The sequence below is a fragment of the Pocillopora damicornis genome, chromosome 1 (assembly GCF_964200805.1).
Source record: "Pocillopora damicornis chromosome 1, jaPocDami1.2, whole genome shotgun sequence".
Lineage (NCBI taxonomy): Eukaryota > Metazoa > Cnidaria > Anthozoa > Scleractinia > Pocilloporidae > Pocillopora > Pocillopora damicornis.
The window spans coordinates 28987266-29003621 of record NC_142670.1 but is presented as its reverse complement, the minus strand read 5'-3'; the positions used below and the strand labels follow the sequence as shown (position 1 = coordinate 29003621).

Here is a 16356-nt window from a genome sequence, read left to right as displayed (position 1 = left end):
AACTGTTTATAAATTTATTATGAAACATTAACAGTCAATACTGCCTGCAGATTAACTCTTGTATTCTTCGCTCCCCAAAAAATAAAAAAAATACTGCTATACAAATGACGCTGAGAGTAGACTACAATATTACAAGTGATTGGAGCAGCATGTAGTGAACATAAAACTCACAATAACAATTGTGTAAACTCTTGTGAAAGTCTACCCTTCCATAGTTTGCATCAGCTAATATTCAGAAATACTAAAACGCCGTTCAGTTTAGCTCAATCTCAAAGACCGAAAATTAATTACATCTAAACCCCGTAGGATTCACTATTTATAAAATACACATAAAAATTGGTCTAATCAACTTTCATAAAAAAAACTACAACGAACGTCTTTCCAAAAGGAACGACAAAGCAAATCATATACCGCAATGACGCCAGACATGTGTTTAAATGATTTTGGAAAATTGTACTCGTCGTGAGGACAAATATTCCCCATCGAAGTCTCAAGACCAATGTCACTGTCAAATCCTAAAATAAACTACTGATACACAGATTTCTACGAGAAAATACTTATTGAACGTTTCTTTTCTTGGCACATTAGGATTTTCATACAAAAAATATTTAAAGCTCTCTTCTAATTGAGGACATTTTGCAAGTGTATTACTCGAAAAATATCTCTAAGTTATCTAAAACTAATGCGCTAATTAGCGAAGTTTTGCTTTTTTTGGTCTATTTTTGCGGCCGATTTCTTTTGTTTCCTTGTCCTCTAAAGTGAAACAAAAACACATATCGTTAATGTTACTTCGAATTCTCATTACTATATGTATCATATTTAGTACGAAACAACGATTACCGGTAGCTCTCGGTTAAGTACACCATCATTCGTTGACTTTCGCAGATTGACACTGACAACACATATACATTTGCAAATGTCAAAATCTCCTCAACTTCATAACAATGTCTTCTTTCTTTCCAAGTGTGATCCACCGTCAACCGCTTGGTTTCACACAAAGTAGAGGACTCCTGTGAAATTCTCTATCTTTTTCTCTTGCATGTCAACAGGTCGAGGAAATCACTACAAGAAACAAACGATGCAAGCAAAATAAAAGATAATAGCCTAATATCGATTCGATATCTGAAAGTAAAATAAAGTAGACCCGACAAGGCACTGGCTACCACATAAAAGTAGAGTTTGTAAAGATAATACCCAAGCGCATCCAGAAATACTGTTTACAGCATAACTTTGAAATATCAAAATAGAGCTATAGGAGATGCAATTTACACAATAATAATGATTGTCCACTTATTTAACTGTAATAACTGTTAAACTCATTCGAATACAACCACGTTCACTACTTTATGGTAAATGTCCCAAGAAAAAAGACCCAATAGACGTGTGTACATCAAATGGTGCAGCAGATGACTGAGAGTTCAAGATATATATGTACATGTGGATGTTCCAACATTTTGAAGTGATATGATTGTGAAAGAGTGACCTTTTCAGTACCTGGCATAAATCTCAAATCTCGAGTTAGTGGATTGGAACCCGAAATGTTTAATTGTAAGCGGCGCTGTCACTGTCGCTCACTTGTCTCATAAGGTTTAGTATCAACGTAATTCAATTAATTAAACTGACCTCTTTCTCTTTTGATTGTTTTCTGTTTCTGGCAGATGTACTTGGATGATTTTTATATCCAACTTTCGCAAGCCTACGGCGATGCAGAGACTGCGTGGACAAACACCAAGACAGGTAGGCTGTTCTTCAATCTCTAATGTAGTCAAATGTTCACCGGATTCCACATTGATTAGTCGAAGAAAGCTACCATGACTCTCCTTCGAACAGATTACTAAATGTTTTTCCGTGATGAATTTACACTTGTCTATCTTGTGCTTTTCGATGAATCTGCGGTGAAGTTCCCCTGAAACTACGTACAAAACCTGCACAAGACAATCGCCCCATATTACACAGTAGTCCTCTTTGGGAGAAAAAAATATGCCCTCTATTGTCGAGTAACTTGTCAACACAATTTCCCAGCATGAAGGGGAATTTGAAAGCCGTAACAAATACCGAGTTTCACCGGAATCTGGCAAACTTGTAATGTAGGTTGTCGAGAGCATTTCGTATTTAGTGGAAACTGCCCAGACCCTAGTATATATCCTGAACGTATTTCCGTATGTTATAGTGCTCAAAAGGTCGCCTGATGCAGACAGCACAGTTACTTCCCCTCGTCCACAACACGCCACTTGTTCTTTCGATATGGAAATTACTCTCAGGATTTCTTGTAGGTTGTTCCAGTGATGTTTACATTCCGTAAGTTCAACATTCCACAGCTCGACTCGACATTGCCTCCTTCGCATCAAAACAACAACACCATCTTTTACAGGCACAAATGAATCCATAGGGAGTTGCTTTTCTCTCTTGATTGTCATGCTTGAACATTCCCACACGGCCACCTGTGCTTTTCCCATTTTACATCCTTCAATGTCAGTCTCCCACGTGACTGCGTACATAATTTCTCCGTTAATGGAAAATATTATCTCTCTCTCCCAGTACACTGCTCTAGGCTCAAAGGCAAATTTACTAAGTTCCCCTAGATTTATTAAACTCACGAAGTGAAGATTCGGACTACTCATCAATGCATACTCTCCGCTGAGCTGTACAAGTGATCCCATCTCCCAAAATGAATTTATTTTCCTTATTGCCTCACTGAAAATGCTTGGTGTATCTCCGTCGAGGAAACCTATCGTGCTGCGATAACCATTACCACCACAAGAATCAATGGGGTAACCATACTCAAGGTCACAACCTAGCTTAATGGCGTCACGATGATCAATGTCTTCCCCAGAGGGAACACTAAAGTAACGCTTCCCAGAACTACAATCGGCAAGGTAGAAAGCTACAAGCATTCGATTTTCGTGACAAAATTTCATAAATCCACATGAAAACCACGTCCACATCGATAACTCAGCAAATTCATTCTCTAAATCTATCAGACAAATTAAGCCCGTCGTATGGGAAATGGCAAGTAGGTTTTCATCGGTAGAACACTGAAAAGAAACGATATCTTCAGCTCTGGCGATGCGAGAAATTTCCTCTCCCGTGTCCACTTTCCACAAGACCAGGCATTTAGAATTGTCAATACAGTTTGAAAGCATTCTTTTCTTCTCTCCAATAAATTTACACACAGAGAATCTACAATCACTTTTGTTGAAGAGCTGTGTCTGTTCCCCATCAATGGTATAAACATAAGTAAACTTTCCAGGCAGCACGAATTCTCCATTAGGATGAAAAACAACTGACTGATAAAATGAAAAGGAATGTTTGGTTTCAGAATAATAAGAGTCAGAAACATTTGAAGGTATTTCGCAATATCCTCCTCGACTGTACGTCTTCTTCACTAAAACAGGCTTTGTCCATTCTCGTATACCTGTCTTTAAGGACCAAAGCTGAATGGTTGCATCAGAACATTCACACACCATATAGCCCTTGTCTGGCGAAATATCAAAACAAGCTACTTCAGATGAACAGTGAAATCGGGCTTCAACAACTGACTCCTGTTGATTCTGAGAACTGCACCTCATGTATGATATTTCAGGATATTTCTCGCTTAAGAGTTTATTGGCCTCAGGAGAGAGTACTGATCCCCCTTCGTTCAACGCAGTTTGTAAGAAGACATGCGGAAATTCCCTCAACAACTGACTGTTCTTCCGCAGTATGAACAGCAAAGTTTCCAAGAGAGCCCTCGTTTCTACATTTAACGAGCTATAGCTCTCGTCCTTTTGAACACAAGCAATATCCTCCGTCGCCACAGTACTATTCACACACAGCTTCGCAAAGACAAGCTCTTGATTTATCACATACTTCCTCACAACGTCCTCCATGCCATCTCTTCTTGTATCCTCGTCGACCTCCAACATGTGTCGTACACCATGTTGTAGAGCATACAGTGTCTTGTCATTAAACTGCGCGTCACACAGAGATTTCGCAACTCGTCTTTGCACCAGAATGTCAAATTCAGCAGCACAAAGTTCTGCAAGTATACGATGGCCTTCTTTTTCGTCAACGATGAAGTCGTGCGCCCCGTAACAACATTCATCTGTTAACCAATCTTTAATGGACTTGTGAAAAATGTGAAGACGGTCACCTCGAACGGGAAGAAGTGATGAAACACTGTTTATAGCTTTCAAAAGTTTCCGTTTATGAGCCATTGCGGTAGTACTTGAAAGCAATAGCCGAGAAGCGAAGTTGATAGGCAAGGGTTCTCTTGATGCGGCAAGAGCAGAAAGAAAATTCAAAAAAGAATCTTCCTTGATGCCGAGCTCAGTCAGGAGCTCACTCTCCAACCTTTTGAAATAGCGATGGTAGACTGCAGAAATTCCTAACGGTAAGCTGCCCTTTTCGTCTCCTTGTGTAAGAACTAATGGATTCTCTTCAATGTATAAAAGAAGAAAGTGAGCATACAACATGAGCCCTTCCGACTTTTCAACTAGATATTCCACAATTTCATTCGTGTTTTCTACTTCTGGCATGCATTCTAATTTCTTTCCAATGAAGCGCTTGATGTCATTTTGATTTTGCTCATCCTCAGCTTCCAGCTGAAACGGTTGCAAATGTCCTAATGTTTTTGCAATGTTCCTCTCTGGTCGGCTCGTGACAAGAAATCGAATCCACATTGGAAGCTTGCAAAAGTGACTGACAATGACCTCTAGTAACTCATTCCGATCGTGATAGTCACTTTCATCCAGGCCATCTATAACTATTAGCAAGTTCCTTCCAGGGTCTTCTACGCTGCTGAGAGGCTCTTTAAAGAGAAGAGCAAATAACTCCTCAACCCCCATATCGTTGAGATCCTTACCCGTATTTCTTGTCAACTGTTCCACGAGAGCTAGCTTAAACACTGGCAGAGCATGGCACATATGACAGGCCAAGGATTGAAGCATTAACTGAGGCTTCCGGTAACGTACGTTGTTATGTTGAATGAAGTGACTTCCGCATAGACGGCCAGCCACTTGCATTTTCTTGCAAACAGCGGCAGAAATGACAGATTTCCCCATTCCTGCGTTTCCACATATAACCATCACCCGGTTTTGAGAGTTTCTGTCGTCTAACCAGTTTTCGACTTTGCTAAACACCCACCCACGGGTGTCTTCTTGAAAACGTTGGACGTGAAACTCGATGTCTCCTTTGAATTCAGACTGAACGAGGTTCCTCAGGACCTCATCTCCTTGGCTGCCTGAGTTTCTTCCTTTGTTCAATTCTCCAACGGCTAGCTTCACTTCTTGTAGACCTGTTTGCAAACTTTCAAAACGCTCGTCCTGGCTTCTAGCAGCGCCCTGAATGGTGCTTTGTATTTTCGTCTGAGTCTGATGCACTTCTCCTAGCACTGACTTGCTATCTTGAAGCGTTTTGTGATCTTCTAGTTGGGTATCACGTACCTCTTTAATGCTACGCTGTGTTGCGCTGTGAGATCCACGCAGGTCCGCCAAATGAGATTTGAGTTCTTCTTCACTTTTAGCCCATTCAAGTAAAACGTCAAGATAATCTTCCGCGTCACACTTTTCTTCTTTCAATTTATCGATTTCTGTTTGATCGAGCCCAAGAGCAACAAGAACAGCGCTAATTTCTTTCCATAGTGAGGAGAAAGTGGGCATGTCAATGCCAGTGCTAGAAACGTGACCGTACAACTCATTGCGGAAGAACTTCACACGAGCGAGATTTGCTTCCAAAGAGTTATCACCTGGAGATGGCTTTGCATGCCACCCTGAGAGAGGAGGAGGAGATAGCCCGCAAATGTTGGTGAGAAGGAGAAATAGGAGAGTGATATCAAACGTCTTAGAGTCTGGTGCCGCTCCGCCAGGTGGGAATAGTTTGTCCCACTGAGCTGCACGCAGAACCCTTTTCCTAAGAAGAGCATTCAGGATGCAAGAGTGGGCGGTCAGTCCAGCAGACAGCTTTGCCGGTGGGTGATAGCCATCAAAGATGGTCCTCAATACTGTTGTTCCACCATCGATGAGAAGTCTGCTCAACTTGGATCCATTTGTCTTCTCTAGGGAGCTGGCTAAGGGCGACGGTGCGGAAGCTGACATGTTGTTCAAGAGTACTACGGACTAATCCTCAAAAGGTACCTGTGGGGCAAAAGAGATAATTCCACGTTCTTTGTGGACCATGAAAAAAAAAAAATAAAAGAATGATTAAACTGCTAAGGAATTTTTGGTCAATATCAGAAAGCTGCTAAAAAAATGTACATGACATAATGATAATAAAACCAACAATTATGATACAATAGCATAAAAACGATGATACTCTTCATTCATAACCACCATCCGTGACATTTTGACATCGTTTTTCATCCCAAATCTATACAACCAAATAAATGTTCACAGCCCAACAGTCATGATATGTATTTGATTGCTACATCTAATACATTTCAGACAACCCTCTTTAATGGACTCTTTTCTACATATTTGAGCAAAGTATTAAGAGACAGATTTTACATTGTACTTTCCCTGTAATTGGTTACCGGGAAGTTAAAATTCCTTTACCATTTAACCACTAAGGTTGACTGGCATCTAATTTCTTCTTACAGAATCACCCTTGAATCAAATGTGAAGGTCATGAGAATAAAGGAGATGATCACCAATTTCAGAAGCTACAGATTGGTAAACCAATTCTCCTTGTCAGCACCACTGGAAATATACAGAGAATTTGATACCACTACGGCAGGTTCTTTCTAAGTTCTTTCTCCACCAGCACGAAATTTTCCAAACATTAACATAGATCTACATCCCAAGCCCTACATGTAGTTGTGATCATTTCCAACGGAATGATCAAAACCAACTAAAAGACAACACCTAGAATTAAGAATCCTTTTTCCTCAACTAGCATTTATTGAAATATAGTCTACATCAAAGCAATAACAAGTTTTTTTCATGATCAGACAAGGACTAATTCATGTTCCTGTTGTCCTATGCATCTTTATCACTATCATCATCAACATCATCATCACTGAGAAAAGTCTCATGTCACATTACATGTACATTTAACATTACCTTTTGAGGACTTCACCTGGCACCCGATTACGAAAAAGTTATATATGACTGTTTGGGATTTCTGAAGAGTTAAAAAAAAAAGTAAAAAGTACACTTGAGTTTGATGAATATGAAATGATGATTCAGCTATTGGCTATCCATCATGTCCCAAAATGGTACATGGTAGATTGCAAGATGCAAGTGAAATTACTTGCAATTAAGACCACATAGGGTTAACCTAACTGCGTTTGGCAGAAAGCTTCTTTATGCACCAGTATTTATGACTCTTGAATTCAGATGCATTTCATTTTAATAATAAAATTGTTTCGCCAAACAGAACCTAAGGATTTAAGGCTAGCTACAGAAAAACCTGGATACATAGTCCTAGGTTTTTCCAAGTTAGCATCCATAGGTTCTAATATAGATGGTGTTTCCTGTGAAAATAGGCTACCTAGGTTCTTCTCCATGTTCTTAATTAAAACAAAAACAAAAAACAAACAAACAAGCAACTTGTATTGGTGGGTTTGGGTGTGATACAGTAAAAACCTTCATAAAAGAACAAGTAGATTAAGAACACCCAGGCTGAAGTTTGGTCAAAAAAGTACAATATACATAAGAACACATTCAGCCTGAAAAATTAAAATTGTTCTTATACAAAGAAATTGGCTGCCAGTTGGATTAGAATAACCTTCTAGGGTACAGTATTACCCTAAGTAGATCAATATATGTGCTGGGCTATTGCACACATAGAGTTTCACAGCACTGTTATCTTCTGTCAGTCACATTCGTTTTTTGCTGCAGACACAACATGCTGACATGAAATCATAAAAGACAATTAAACTGAGCAGTGTAACAGATAACCCTTTAACCCCTAAGAGTGACTAACATCTAATTTCTCCTAACAATGTCTCCCCTGAATCTCACACTAAGGTCGTAAGAATTGATAAAAAACAACAGATGCTCAGGATCTTTAAGCTAATTCTCCTTGTCAGCACCTCAGGAAATGTATAGAGAACAGTATGGAGAATATGCATACTGATGTCAAGGTGTAAGGGGTCAAATGCAAACACTGCAATAGATCATTAACAGATCAACAATATCTGGGCAGCCATGTTCAATTCAAGCACCCAGCCTCTGCCACACAGAACTTGAACAACAACAGCTCAGCATGTAGAAATACATGTACATTGACTATTTTGGTAAAAATCAAGAACCAATCAGGTGAAACAAACATGCAGAGAATGGCTAAGAGTCATCAGCTTGAGGATGTGCCATGTGAATCGGCTGGTGTTGCGCAAAGTCAAACTCAAAGGTGAAGTAAGAAGCAAAAGTCCTACACTGTTGATTTCAAAAAGAAAACACTAGATCTTTTGGATCCACTGAAACCAACAACAAATAATTACAACACAGTTGCAAAGCAACAAGGAGTCAACAAATCAGTGGTGTTTAAGTAAGAAAAACACAAAAGCAAAATTCCGGCAGAACTGACTCTGAACAAGACAAAGAAAAACACAGGTGCACAAGGCCAATGAGACAAAGGAGAATGATAGCTGGGAAAAGATTCCAACACAGTGGTAAATATCCTCTGGCTTTTAATCTTTTAGTTGCTGAGTTTAAACTACAGAGAGCAGCAGGAAGCAAAGTGTCCAAACTTTGATATAAAAAAAGAATGAAATTGAAAATTATTGAAGCATGTTATGATGCAGAAGAAGCTGCAAAATTAAAGGGAAGCAGCAACTGGTTCCAGAAATTCAAGAAAAAATGCAAAATGGTACTGAGGAGAAGGACCAACAAGAAGAAACAAGTCCCCTCAAGTTGACACCAAGTATAGAAGATAGATGCCTAAAAATAGATACAAAATTAATATCGACCAGGTTCCTCTCCCATTTGTAAATGAGCAAGATAAAACCTACAACATGTTGGATGCTAAGCCATTGAGGGTGCCACAACCATCACCTGGTTTAGATAAACAACAGGCTACTCCACAACTTTGTACTAGGGCTGATGGGGAACAAAAAGTGAAGCCACCTCTTATCTTCAGAGAAAAAGGGCGTGTGGCCACTGAGGAGAAAGAAAAATATAACAAGAGGGTTGATATGTACTTCCAGTAAACTACCTGGATGGATGAAGACATCAACATGCAGTGGGTCCAGGGAACACTTATTCCAGGAATTGGGAATGAAAAAGAAGACAACGTTCTATTTTGCTTCCAACAAAGTCAAACATTCCATGAAACATGCAGAAATCAGATCAACGCTACAGTTAACTTGCTACCTAAAAAACCACACTGACAAAATCCAGCCAATTGATGCAGGATGTGGTCGGATGATGAAAATTGAAATTGGTACAGGAATGGAAACATGGCTGGAAGAGGAGAACAATCTCAATAAATAGCATGATAGACTTTCAGCAAAGGTAGCAGGATCTTAATGACCTAACGGGTTGGGGAGGCGTGGAGTGAGTTAAGAAACAATGAGACCTTTTTCAAGAGATTATTTAAGAAAACTGGCTGTTTGCTATATCAGTAAATGGCTCTGATGATGTAAAGATATCACCCCAAGGTTTGAAAAATTATCAAATATAAATGGATCTGATGATAGGACTGGAAATTTAATAAACTAGATGCTGTCATTTTCCTCTCTCAGTTTGCTAATGTAGGATTGGGGACCAGTCAATAGTTACATGAAAAGAGAGAAGGGGAGCTGGTGCATTTCAAATTTGCTTGACTTCTGTTGAGTTTTGAGTTGTTTATCACCAGAACTGCTACCCCTCCCCCAACGTAATATTATTGTTTTGATTAATGCAGTTAAGGTTAGTTCCATCCTTTAATAAAAATTACAATGTTGTGCTTGCACATTGATTTCATCTGTTGGTAGTCTATGCAGTATAAAATTTTTGTAAACAATTTTAAGAATAATTTAGGAACGCTTTCAGGCGGATTTTGCAGAAAACACCCCCCTCCCTGTAAGAACAAAATCAGCCAGAATCCCAAAACATGTGTTCTTTTTTATTATTATTATTATTATTATTATTTATATACCGCACATATCACCTACTGTCTCATGGCGGTTTACAATAATTCCCTCCCATCCCACCCCAGGGGAGGACATCCAGCACACAGTAATCTCGTGAGTGGGAAATTAACGTCTCTTACCCCTTTTCCCCCTTTTTTTTTTTTTTTTTTTTTTTTTTTTTATTATTAAGAGACGGGACCTCCGGCTTTACGTCTTATCCGAGAGACGAAGCAAAGTGGGTAAAGCATCTTGCTTAAGGATGCAGCGACATGTCCCTGGTAGGACTTGAACCCGGGCCCTTCGACCCAGAGTCCAGCGCACTAACCACTGGACCACTGACGTGATTTTTTACTGTACAGCACTGTATGCCAGCCTCATAGTGCTCTGCTTTACATGGTTAACTTGTAAACACAGTAAGATCTGTTGCACAGCTATGGATGTATTGACAGTACACTATTGTGATCTTATAATGCTGCCAGTGATCTGGCTAGTTTTTGTTACCTTTTTGCATCCCATGCTATGTACAGTATCAAATTTGAACACACTCTAAAAATAAGAACCTGTATTGAGTTTTAGCCTAGAATGGTTCTTTTAAGAGGAGACACTGCTTCACTAGGAAACTTTAGCCTAACAGGTAATAAATTTCTTCTGCTGTGAATTTACAAAGCAATCAGTGGTACCACTCACATACACCTCTTGCAGTTTAATTGTGAACTCTGTGTCAAGCAGTATGAATATCGGTCAAAATTTGCCATCTTTGAAAAATAATGGAAGTCATTCATTAACCCTTTACACCCTAAAATCAGTTTGTATATTCTCCATACTGCTCTTTATACATTTCCTAAGGTGCTGACAGAGAGAATTTGTTTACCAATCAAAAGCTTCTTTTGTTGGTGATCATTTCCTTAATTCTCATGACATTAATGTGTGATTCAGGGCTGATATTGTAGAGAGAAATTTGAGGCTAGTCACTCTTAGGGTGTGAAGGGTAACCAGAATATCTAAACATGCTTTTAAAAAGAGATGATCTGGATTCCATAGAAGAAGACTATTTTAAAGTTAATGACAAGATATTACAGCTGGTTTACTTACCAGACACTGTCTACAATTCAGTAAAATTACATCTTGATCTCAAATTTTGAAGCCTGGGACCTATACAAATAAAAATAACCATTAGAAAAGACAAAGGATGGTGAAATAACATGGCAAAGACTGAATCAAAATTGATGAACACAAGAGCAGAAGTAATCATTGCACAGTCATAGTCGCAGTTAAAGAACGAATAAACATTCCAAAAATATCAATTCAGGTTGACAGAAAATAACACATCCCTGATTTAACACATCCCTGGTTTAATAACAAAAAATAAAATGGTTTAAAACCTAGCAGTAGAATAGCTTGATTTATTAACTGAAATTTCAAAAAACTTGTGGCTCTTATATGGAGCACAAATGCAGAGTAGTATTTAATGATAATAATAATGATAAGGAATTTATATAGCGCTAAAACTATAAACAATATTCCGAAGGGCTTTACATAAGTTGAAGTTCTATACTACTTAAAATTAAAATATTCCAAGGCAATAAACATTAGAACTATTGAAACAAACTAAAAGCTTTCCTAAATAGAAATGTTTTAAGTTGCCTTTTAAAAATGGCAAGGCTACTACTTGTTCTTATAGTTAATGGCAGGGAGTTCCATAAAACAGGTGCAGCATGAGCAAAGGCCTGATTTCCAAGTGAAGAGCAGTTAGCTTTTGGAACAAACAGAAGAGATTGAGCAGACAAGTGAAGAGCATAATTAGTAGGTGGTTTCAGGGACAAAAGATCTTTAATAAAGGGAGGACTTTGGTTGCATAATGACTTGTAAACAGAGGATCAATTTAAACTGAACTCTGAATGTTACTGGAAGCCAATGTAGGTCAATAAGTGCAGGTGTGATATGATCAAATTTTGGAATCTGAAAAATCACTATGGCCACAGCTTTCTGAACTTTCTGTAAGCGATTGAGCTGATGTTTAGGTAGACCAAAGAGAAGTGTGTTAATAATGTGTGGCAATAATTAGAAACACAGTTTTTGCATTGTTGGTCATTAAACAATTAGCAATAAACCAAGATCGAACATCAGCAATGCACATCTCAATCGCAGAGACAGAGTTAATTTCGAAATGGATAGATATGCGATGAAGCTGTGTGTGAAAGTGTTCTTAGTGTAGCGTTGTTTATAGGAAGAACAAGACAGACACAGGTCTATTTAATCGATGTCCGACCAACTTTATTTTAACCGGAAAGCATGGTCTCTAAAGTTTTGTTGTCATGGTAGTCATGACGTAAATGCGGACCGGAAGTAAATAGAACGATAAGATCGATATCGTTACATCTCCCTTTCTTCAGGAAACAAAAAAAAAATGTAAACGTAACTGAACGTCTCAATCCTAGTTTAAAATAAACTACAAAAAAAAAAGAAAATTAAGAGTTTGTCATGTCCTTTTTTTTTTTCTTTCGATAACCCCAATCACTGGTAACGTGTGGGTGGTCGCACAATTCGTCCAGATCGAGTGGTGGTCACCGATGGGGAAATCTCCTGCTTATCTGCTGCAGACTGAGGTGGATATTCCGGATGTGGCTTGTCCGTGTTCTGCAAAGGTACTGTGTCTGATTGGTCCTTACTGACTGCAGTACTTGGTATGGAAGGTGGTACCGATGGTATTTCATTACCAGAATTTGCAGTAGCAGAAATTGGTGTTGCTTTTGGGGATAATCTCATCCCATCTTCACTGTGTGGCATCACTTCACGTGTATGTCTCAGGTGTCTGCGGTTCCTCCTATAAATTCTTCCATCTTCTGTTCTGACTTGATAGGACCTTATGTCGACTTTGCCTTCGACTCTTGCTTGGGTCCAATCCTTCTTCTTTCCCAAGTGGGATTTTAGTGGCTGCAATCGCACTGTGTCTCCTGGGCGCAGTTCCTTCAGTTCTTTGGCGCCTTGATTGTAGTACAGGGATTGTTTAGCCTTTTGTAGCTTCAACTTCTGATCAACCTCCTCTGGTAGCTTCGGCTTGAGCAATTGGTTTGAGGTTGGGAGTGGAGTCTTTGTTCTTCTACCGAATAATCGCTGAACAGGTGACGAGTTGAGTGTTTCTGTGGGAGTATTTCTCCAGTCCAGCAGGGCAAGATATGGGTCTTGTTCGGACTTGACGGCTTTCTCTAGCAGATGTTTTGCTGTCTTCACCGTGTTCTCTACTTTGCCGTTGGACTGAGGATATGTTGGAGAGCTTGTTATATGTTCAAAACCATAAGTGTCTGCGAACTGTTGGAACTTTGCGGAAGAAAAGGGCTGTCCATTATCCGATACAAGCTGGTCGGGAATTCCATGGCGGGCAAGATGGGCTTTCAACTTCTTCACAACTTCGTCTGCTGTCTTGTTTGTCATTCTGTCGACTTCAAAGAAGCTTGAATAGTAGTCAACGGTCACCATGAAATCTACACCGTTCAGATCAAAAAGATCAACTGCGATTTTCTCCCAGGGTCTACTAGGCAGTTCGTGACAAATCATTGGCTCTTTTCCTTGCTCGACAGGCTGGCTGTTGCAGACGGCACACTTTGCTACACACTCTTCGACATCTTTGTTCATCCCTGGCCAGTAAACTGCTTCTCTTGCTCTTCTGAGACAGCCTTGGATGCCGATGTGGCTCCGGTGGATCTTAGCCAACATGTCAGCTTTCACGCTCATAGGGATAACTAGTCTTTCACCTTTGAACACCAGTCCATTCTGTAAAGACAGTTCGTCCCGAAATGTAAAGTAACCACTGATGTTTGCTGATACCCCAGCTTTGGTGGCTGGCCAACCTTGCCTGATTGTTCTCTTCAGCTCTCTCAGGGTAGGATCGGATTCTGTTGCTTGCTGAATGGCAATCAGCGTTGGTTCCGATACTGGCAAGTATTGTATCATATTGATGTGCTCTAGCTCTCTTTCAGTGTCTCCTCTCATGTCCTCTATGTACATAACATCTTCTGCTACATCTTCTTTTGTGCTCTTGCGCACTCTGTATGCTCTGCTCAGTGTATCTGCCAGATACATTTCAGTCCCTTTTTTGTAAGACACTTGAAGGTCAAACTTCTGCAATCTTAGCAACATTCGCTGGAGACGTTTAGGCGCACTGAGTAGACTTTTACGGAAGATGCTCTCCAAGGGTTTGTGGTCAGTTTGGATCTTGACAGGTCGACCGTATACAAACTGCTCAAAACGTTCTACTCCGAAAAGTATTGCAAGCATCTCTTTCTCTATCTGGGCATAGTTCACTTCTGTTTCTGTCATGGAACGAGATACATAAGCCACGGGCTGGCCTCCTTGCATTAGACATGCACCAAGTCCTCGGTCTGATGCATCACACTGCAATTCCACGTCGTCTTTGGGGTTAAAATACTTGAGGACAGGGGCAGCTGAGAGTATCTCCTTAACTCGCTTGAAACTACAACCTTGTACTTGCTCATCCCAACGGAACTGGTTCCCTTCTTTCAAAAGGTCTCTCATTGGGGATGTAGCTTCTGACAGGTTAGGAGCAAACTTCTGGAAGTAATTTACCATGCCGAGAAGTCTCTTGAGATCTTGTTTGCTTGTCGGGGTTGGCATCTCTTTGATACCTTGTACCTTGTCTGGGTCTGGCTTAAGACCATCTTGACATATAACATGTCCCATAAACTTCACTTCTTTGCGACGGAGCTTAAGCTTCTCTTTGTTTAACTTAATGCCAGTAGCGCGGCAGCGTTCTAACAATGCTGTCAGCTTTGCATCATGGTCAGAAAGTGCTTCAGCTTCTGTTTCTCCGACACCAAAAACAAGGATATCATCAAATATTGGCTTAATTCCATCAAGACCTTCCAGGGCGTATTCCAATCTCCTCTGAAACTCTTCCGGAGCGGGTGATATGCCGAAGGGCATCCGCGTCCAGCGGAACCTTCCCCAGGGGGTACCAAATGTGTTCAGAAGACTGCTTTCATCGTCTAGCTGCACATGCCAAAACCCATTCTTCGCGTCGACGACACTGAAGACTTTAGCATTCGTAAGCAGCGGTAGTAGATCATCGATCACTGGAAGGGGAAAATGATTTCTCCTGAGTGCTTTATTCAGAGGTTTTGGGTCAATACATAACCTTATCTTTCCATTGCTCTTCTTAATGACCACCATTGAGGAAATCCAGTCTGTTGGAACATCTACTGGTTGCAAGATGCCTATCTTAACTAAGCGTTCTAGTTCCTGTTTTAAAGGCTCTTTTACTGCAAAGGGGACTTTCCTCACTGGCAGTGCCACAGGGGTTACAGACTTATCAATCTCGAGGTGAAGCTTTCCTTTGAGCTTTCCTTCTCCTGAGAAGACATCTCCGAATTTGCTCACGAGATCCGGCTGTGTGGGAATCTCATTAGAGAGAGACATGATGTTATCGGTGTTAATCACTATGAGGCCAAACTGCTGCACTGATTCAGCACCAAGGAGTGCTGTGTGACCTGTTGGAACGACGGTGTATTCCGTGAGGAAACACTGTCCATTCTTGGGGTTGAAGGTCTCGACCTTAGTACATCCTAGAGGTTTCAGCTCTGATTTGTTGAACATGACAAGGGTAGTTTGAGTAGGCTGAAGGCGTTCCATTCGCGGATCGTTAAATACCTTCTGATAAATATCTGCTGGGAGGATATTGACTGTTGCTCCACAGTCTAACTGGAATTTCACTGTTTCATCCCTCAAGCGCATGTTAGCATAAATCTTCTTTGGACTGTTTTTTGCATAAAGGACGCTCACAGATTCTACACTGAATAAGTAATCATCAGAATCTTCGTCATTAAACTCCTGAACTTCTTGTTCTACATTGTGAACTGACTTCTTAGTTTGCTTTTTGTTAGCTTTCTGACTTCTGCAAGCCACTGAGAAGTGGTTCATTCGACCACAGTTATCACACTTGTGCTGCCATGCTGGACAGAGTTCCTTTTTTAAAGGATGAGTTCTGTGGCAGAACTTACATCTAACTGGTTCTGTTACTTTGTTGGGGACGGGGCGTTGGACTTTACTGAGATTTCGTACTTTATTATGGCGAACACCTATCTTCGATTTTGGGTGGCCTGTGGCAACGGCGCTAACCTCCTCCGCTTGGGACATCTCCTTAAGTTGTTTGGATGTGGTTTCACTCGCACGGCAAATATCAATACACTTGTTAAGAGTTAGTTTGTTCTCAGCTAGCAGCTTTTTTCGGGTGGCGTTATCTCTAATTCCTACCACAACTCTGTCTCTAATCATTCGCTCTTGCATGATGCCAAAATTACACGTTTTAGCTA

At 40.2% G+C, this 16356-nt stretch overlaps 1 protein-coding gene and 1 pseudogene across 1 annotated transcript in view; one reads left to right on the top strand and one right to left on the bottom strand.

Annotated features, from left to right (window-relative positions):
- Positions 1–16356, bottom strand: part of LOC113667807 (uncharacterized) — a 97645-nt gene continuing 81289 nt past the window's right edge. Inside the window, exons 4-7 of the mRNA XM_089188598.1 lie at positions 11123–11182; positions 7038–7098; positions 1624–6142; positions 1–1062 (exon numbers count right to left, since the gene is read on the bottom strand). Of these exons, the coding sequence (XP_089044724.1) occupies positions 1023–1062; positions 1624–6074 (4491 nt within the window). The 5' untranslated portion in view covers positions 6075–6142; positions 7038–7098; positions 11123–11182 and the 3' untranslated portion in view covers positions 1–1022. The remainder of the gene's footprint in view (positions 1063–1623; positions 6143–7037; positions 7099–11122; positions 11183–16356) is intronic.
- Positions 8249–9732, top strand: LOC149053162 (uncharacterized; annotated as a pseudogene).